General features: G+C 39.2%; 1 protein-coding gene across 1 annotated transcript in view; it reads right to left on the reverse strand.

Annotated features, from left to right (window-relative positions):
• The window catches only part of LOC104529359 (collagen alpha-1(XXVIII) chain), a 33,035-nt gene extending 28,271 nt beyond the window's left edge, over positions 1-4,764 (reverse strand). The window contains exons 1-4 of the mRNA XM_029086399.1: positions 4,689-4,764; positions 3,611-3,788; positions 2,273-2,841; positions 568-588 (exon numbers count right to left, since the gene is read on the reverse strand). Coding sequence (XP_028942232.1) covers positions 568-588; positions 2,273-2,841; positions 3,611-3,767 — 747 coding nt within the window. The 5' untranslated portion in view covers positions 3,768-3,788; positions 4,689-4,764. The remainder of the gene's footprint in view (positions 1-567; positions 589-2,272; positions 2,842-3,610; positions 3,789-4,688) is intronic.
• Positions 4,765-7,106: the final 2,342 nt, after the last annotated feature.

Here is a 7,106-nt window from a genome sequence, read left to right on the forward strand (position 1 = left end):
TGGCTTTACCTCCAAACTCTTCCCAAGGTCAGTTTATTGATATACCGTGTCTATGACTGTAGATTTGTTTTGATTACTAGTCACTCTAGAGATAGCCAAGACAATGAGGTAAGAAAACATCTTACATCCTTTTACCACTTTACTCCACTATATGTAGGACAGATCACAGTTTAGGTCTAGCTTGATCTATAAAGAAAGCATGTTATGGATTTATAGGAAGAGCATTAAGGGCTAGAACTGCACCACATTCAGCTCTGTATCATGTTTTCTTATCCACTGAGTCTGCTGGATGACATGCCAAAATGTATCAGCAAATTCTTGCTAACCTGAATACTCACACATTGTTCTTTTTCAATTTTGAAAATAAGGAGGGAAAGTAAATGACATAAGGATAGAAAATTTAAGCTTTGTCCTGCAAATACAAAGGCGCATTTTACTTGAAAGGAATCCCATTAGACCCAATATTTAACCAAATTCCTGAGCTATCAGTTTTCTTGAATTATGTTTCTATATAATTGTAAATGTCTATATTAAACAGTAGTTCTGTATGGGAAAAAAGATACTTACCTCTTCCTCAGACAGATCTTTCTGTAAAGACAGATATTCAAAACAACATTAGAAACTTAAAGCCATAATCCAGCGCTACAGGAAGGACACTGAAAGATGTTAAAATAAATTGCTTCAGCAGCTAGTTAATTAAATTATGCAATTAACATATTAACTAATATTAATTAAGCTTTATTTTCTGAGAAATATTCTAGCCATGTCTCCATTCTAAAAACATAATTTAAATAATTTCAATTCCTGTTATATATTGTTGACTGCACAAATCACTGACTCTTCTAGTCCAGACATAATCTGATAAAATTACAATGGTAAACTGACCTAAAACAACACAGGTAGCTAGGTATATGGGAACAATGCACTCAGAAACTACACTGTTTCTGAAGTGCTGGATAACAGCAGCTCTCTAGTAGGAGTGAATGATACATACTCTACACTTGAGAAAATCAGAAGCTCTTATATGCATACTGTTAGGCACACACAAAGTAAGAACAGTAAGAATGCCTTAGAAAAGATTTTACTTTGACAGTGATGAGATGAAGTCATCATCATCAAATTGGTTCTGGTATTTTTTAGAAGATCTCTAGAGCTGAAACACCTACATACAATGCATTCCTCCCACTTTTCACAACTGATGCAGTCTCTTGAGTGAATGTAAATGTGTTGATAAGCAGCAATGCAATCCACATCTCTAAAATTCACATGTATGCACATATCATGATGCCAAAGCCATTAATTAAACCAGACAGCAGCCATGTTCTCAAAAGGGGGCACCTGAGGATGGCTGCCTGTTTGGAACAGGTAAAATAAAATGTGTTTAATCACTTGAGGTGGTTGCTGTGATACAGAAAGCAATGTTAATACCAGAGAAGATGGGAAAGGTGATATACAGGGAAACCAATGCAGAGTGGCAGGCTGTTGAAGTGAAGGACAGACAGACAGGAAGGCCAGCTTGTGTACATGCTCTAAGCCTGTATGAGATCACTTAGGTGTCAGGTTCACTGCAGAAGTCTCCTGGTTGTTATTCATACTTCTATTTTATATCTCTGCACATGCTCAGATCAGGACTTGATCCACAGCTTGTGTCACCAGATTTATAGGCTAGAGGATGCCTCTATTCTCCATAATTGGCAGGGAATGTTTTTTATAACTTAAGTTCACGTCCAGAAAAGAGGCACCCAGGCAAAACTTCAAGCCCAATTTACACATTTCCTCTTGATTATGTGGTAGGTTTTCCATAGAAATTTAGAATTTAGAAATTCAGATTTTATCTAAATTGACATATCTCCATTAAGGTCTACAAATTTATTTTCATTTCTGCAAGAGTTGCATCTTTTTTGGTACAGAAGACAAGGTCACATTCCCACTTGCTACAGAACTCTATAGCACTAGGATGTCAAAAAGATTTTAAGAATGGAGGTTTAAAATACCTTTCTCAGGAGGAAGAACAGAGATAAAAATAACTTCACAACATGTCTCTAAGTCTAATTCAGTTTCCAACTTCAAATATTTTGGCTGGCAAGATCTGAAGAGTTGGACAGAAAGGAAACCTGTACTTTAGCACAGTGGTCTTATTAATATAAGTGGGCCACTTTAACATGTAAAAAGTATAGGTTTCTTCAATAGCATAAGCAGTTCAAAATATTGGAAATAAAACAATTTTTTACATATGTTCCTTTTACTATTTCAGATTATTTTTCATACATACCATTTCTTTGAGTACCTTCTCCACAGTTTCTTTCTCCTGGAGGTTGAAAACGAACCTGGATGCTGGGACGCTGGCCAGGAGCCGGAGCTTGGCAGCATTGCTATTCTCCTCAGCCACTCTGGTCATTCCCATTGTGAAAAATACAATTCCTTGGTGTTTAGCATCAGCTGTAGCTGCAAAAATATCCGGGTTTCTTGGATGGTCTACTCCATCGGTGAAGAGCAAGGCTACTTTAACACTATTTGGAGTCCCTTCAGTCATGTAGAGTTGTGTAAGGTTAGTTATAGCATAAGTTGTGTAGGTGCCATGACCTATGTAGGTGATGGGAGCAATTTTGGTTTTGAATGCTTCAGGACCTTTCCAGTCATGGAAAGTTTGCTCTATGTAAACAGTGCTGCTGTACTGAAGTAAGGCCATCCTCCAGCTAAGGGTACGTCCAGAACTAAGCTGCAGAGTTTTCATTCTGTCTACTGTTTCCAGTACAAATTTTTTCTGCTGTTCATGATTATAGTCCTTAGCACTTTCGGAGCTGTCCAGTAAAAAAGCAATTTCCAGAATGCAGTCTTCATCTAGAATAAATAGGTAGGTAGATGAATGGAGTGATTTAACACTAAATCTCATTTCACCCTATCCCTTACATGTATTTTAGGCTTCAAAAGTGGGAGTGCAATTGTGGAAATTTTTTAAAACATCTGTGATCAAAAGTGTGAGACCCTCATGAAGACAGAGCAGGTAGAGGCTGAGGAATTTGATCCAGAACAGATGCGTCAAGGAGTAAGAAACTGAAGGTGAGGTGATGTTATGGAGTATGAAATGAGAAATGTTGTAGTGGTTTTATACATTCATTCTGTCCTCTTGCCTGGTATTTCACTGAATATTCTACGAGGATGAAGTCTGGGAAAGTGGACATTGCCCACAGGAAAATGAGTCTTACTGAGTAAGACACTGGAATGTGATTAGACAGAGATTGTCACTTGGTATTGTCACTTGCACCCAGTGACTTAAGTTTCCAAAAGCAGGATCTGCAGAGTATTAATTTCCTGAACTACTGATGACATTACTTCTATAGAAATACAGTTATATGGGCTATTATTCTTGTGACAGTAAAAGGCTATCAGCCATATCATAAAAAAGCCCAGAAATAATCTCCTTTTCTGAAATGCACAAAAGGGGAGAGAAAAGATAAAAGTGAAAAAATAAGGCATGTGAAAATGTACAATGAGGCAAACCAGGCTGATTATAAGCAGTATTTTAGAGGGCAAGTTAGTAATGTAGTCCAGAATCCAAATAAATGAACGAGGACATAAACCACACCTGTTTTAAAATGACAATAATTACCTTGATCACTTGGGCTGGGATATTTTTCTACAGTATTTGACAGAATGTGTTTAGGTTTTGGTCTTCTCAATCCATATCTTTTTTCTTCCCTGAGATTTTCTGCTAAAAACTCATGGTGTTCAAGTATCCACAAAAGCCACCAGAATCTGAAGAACATATTTTGTTTGGTTTCTGTTTCCTAAACAACAAAAATAACAATACAGAAGTACAGCAGTATGAAGGCAATAAAATGTTCAATTTTCCTTCAACATGTTGCTTAGCAGGCTGTATTTTAAAATATAGTCCCTAAAAATGAACTGATTTGATTTTCTATTGGTAATATCTTCTCCAAAATATGTAATAATAAACAGAGACATACTGGAGTGATTTTCAAGCACAGGGCATATAGATCTAGCACATGACAAACTGGAGACAGACATTTTACAAACATACTTCAGTTCTCCCTCACTATCTGGTAGTGTTTGTACAACCAGCACTTCTCAGAAACCTTAGCCTTGGCTGTACCCATGTGGATGCAGTATGAATCCCAAGTGTAATCACAGGGTGGTTTTTTTAAACGTGCTTTTTCCAGAGCTGGCATGGAAAGCAGGAGGTGCAGAAGCAGACCTGAGTTTTTCCCTGCTCTCTTTACTTAAGAACTCAGTTAACTTAAGGGTCATGCATACTTCTTGCGATCACAGCCCCGCTGTCCTCAGCAGTCCTACAGAGGAACAGTCATTGCCTGAGGGTGCTATCCAGGCATGAATGTACCTGGGGACATGTGGGCCCACAGTGCTGGAGCCCAGGCTCGACAGCTACCTACTCATCGGAATTTTTCCTTCTGCAGGGACTGGAGCTGTTTGTCCTGGGCTCACAGACTCACCCAGAGCTCACAGGCTGCTCAGGGACTGACAAGTCAGTCCTGCCCCGCTTCAGTTTCATTGTCATCTCCCTGCAAGCTCTCCCCAGGTAGGCACAATGCATCTCACATCTCACATGGCTCCCTAATACAGCCATGTGTCCAAGGTTTCTCAGCTCCTGCTAGTTTAGGGCAGGAATTCTGGTGCACGCAGACACACAGACGACAAGGAGTCCTTACCTCAATGTTCCTAAGCAAAAGGCTCTGCAGAGATGCAGGATGCTGCTCTGGGCTCGCTGGCAGCTGTTTTGTCCTCCCTGTGCTGGAAGCTCTGTGAGGGAAGGAGGGAGAAGTTGGGCTGCAAGCTCCTGTGGGAATCGGTGTCATGTGTCAGGAGGGGCCAGCAGACAGAGGCAAGGAGAAAGAGGAAGAACAGTGGTCCTGGCTCTCCCTTCTCGGCACAAACCCACTCCTCTCCTCCTCCCCAGGCTAGGTTTAGTCCCTTACAGCCATTTCCACAGATAAATCCTCATCCATACTTGCACACGTATGGAAGAGGATTGTTGTCTCCCCAACACATGTCCCTACACACCACCCCAGTTGTGTTCATGCTGTTCCCCCATCACTACCGCACACCCTTCATGCCCATACTTCTGCACATTTGTCATGCTTTGGCAAAGCAGCTTTTGGTACTGGGCATCATGTTTTCAACATCATCATAGCTGACCATGTCTGTAGGATCCCTTTCAGACCTAAATGAACCTCCTCATAATGAGGGATTCCAGTTACTGCTGTAGTAGAAAGATATTTACTGTCCCATAGACTGGGATAACTCAAATTTCAGTTGCTGGAGAGATTGCCCAGCATGAGGAGGTCAAAAAAGACAAAGCAGTCTGAAAGCCATACGGTTTCTCCAGGCTTGTCTGTCACATCCATCCTTTCAAAGACTATAAGAGGACTGACACGTAGCATGATGCCTTCAAAACCTAAGCTAGGTGGCTATGGATCCTGAAGCCTATCTCTTTTACCAGTGATTGCAGCTTTTGCATTACAAACAAACATAATAAACAAGTAGCTCTTTTCCACAGAAATACATACCTTGCACACAAAGAGGACCCAATGCTAACTGCTGTCCTTTCCATCTTAAGTGTCCACCAGTTCAGCCCACTTATGAGAGCCACAGCCAAAGAGGCTGAGAGGATTGTGGGGAAAGGATGCAGCTTTGGCTCCAAATTAAATAGGTGGGACGGACTGGTAGGACAACACAGCTGGGTGCTGAAGCCATTCGTTATGGTTCTGACCCTGTTTTCTGTTTTCCATCTTGGCTGGTAATTAGTGCCAAACTGGTGAACTAGGATGGCTGAAGTGCAGCTCTGTTGTATATATTGTATGGCTGCTCATCCTTACCTAAGCTGAAGCTAGCGCAGATACAGCTATTTGTTCTACAGTTACAGCTAAGAAAAAATTTCTTTCAGGGTTGGAAAGAATTTGTTTATTTCTCTTCAGCCACTTTTATTTTTCTGTGCTTACACTGACATATTTAGATTTTGATTAAGACAAGGAATAAAAAGGCAATTTTTTGCCCTTTAGGGAATACAAATAATACGGTGTTTAACTGAAATAGATATAATAAATCTCACATAGCCCCTAAATCTTACTGAGAAAAAATCTAATTTTAGCAAGAAAAAGCATGTTAACTGTCGTTGGGATTGTGTGCTTCCCATAAGCAAAACATTGTCATTCTTTCATTTTCACTGCTAATTCCTACCTTAACACATAGCTGGCAAATAATTTCTTAATTAAGTAACTATTCTGCTTGTATGTTTAGTAGTAAGTTCTTGGCTTCAGGATATTTCCTTTTATTAATAAGTGATGTCTGCCCTCAAGACTTTTTTTTTTTTTTTTTTGGCCAGGTGCAACTTTAAAAGCTTAGTGGGGCCTCCGCATTTTTATACCTGTTTGCGTGGGATGCATGGTATTATTCTGTCCAGAATTCCAGGTATGTGACATAGCATACACTACACTTCTAGACTTGCAGTCTTCTGAAGTTGTGATGTTCTCAATACCTGCACTATTCTTATGGTGACAGTTCATCAAAAGCTAAATGATACTGATGTAAAATATGCATTGATGCATCTGAGATAATCTTAAAATAAAAATCAACAGCAAGCTTTCTTGCTTCATTTACTACAAACTTTACCAAGTGCTTATTTGTCATTCTAATAGCATTACACTATGCATTTTTTAAAAATAGAATAAGTGTCCTAAAAGCTATGATTAGGAACATTCATGCTAGAATTCAATTAATTATTTTTTTAATGAATTATATATTATATTTTTTCTTAAGGAATCTAGACATTGGATGCTTCAGTACACAATTAATTACATTTCTATTCACCTACTATTTAAACATATTTAAGTATCTTTGATGTCTCTGGGCGATGACACTACAGTCTTGCGTACTTAGTTGACTAAGTTGGGCTCAGCTATTCCAGCTCATATAATGATGAGCCAGCAGAGCTGGAAAAATACTATCTCAAAATTTATATATGCTAAAGGAATACTCAGTCATCAGGGAGGCCAGTTTTCAGAAGAAGCATGAAGCAGAGAGAACATGCCTCTGATTTTCCTCTGGTCTGAGGAAGTTCCTCTTTTTTT

This window comes from Antrostomus carolinensis, unplaced genomic scaffold (assembly GCF_000700745.2).
Source record: "Antrostomus carolinensis isolate BGI_N321 unplaced genomic scaffold, ASM70074v2 scaffold30108, whole genome shotgun sequence".
Taxonomy (NCBI): domain Eukaryota; kingdom Metazoa; phylum Chordata; class Aves; order Caprimulgiformes; family Caprimulgidae; genus Antrostomus; species Antrostomus carolinensis.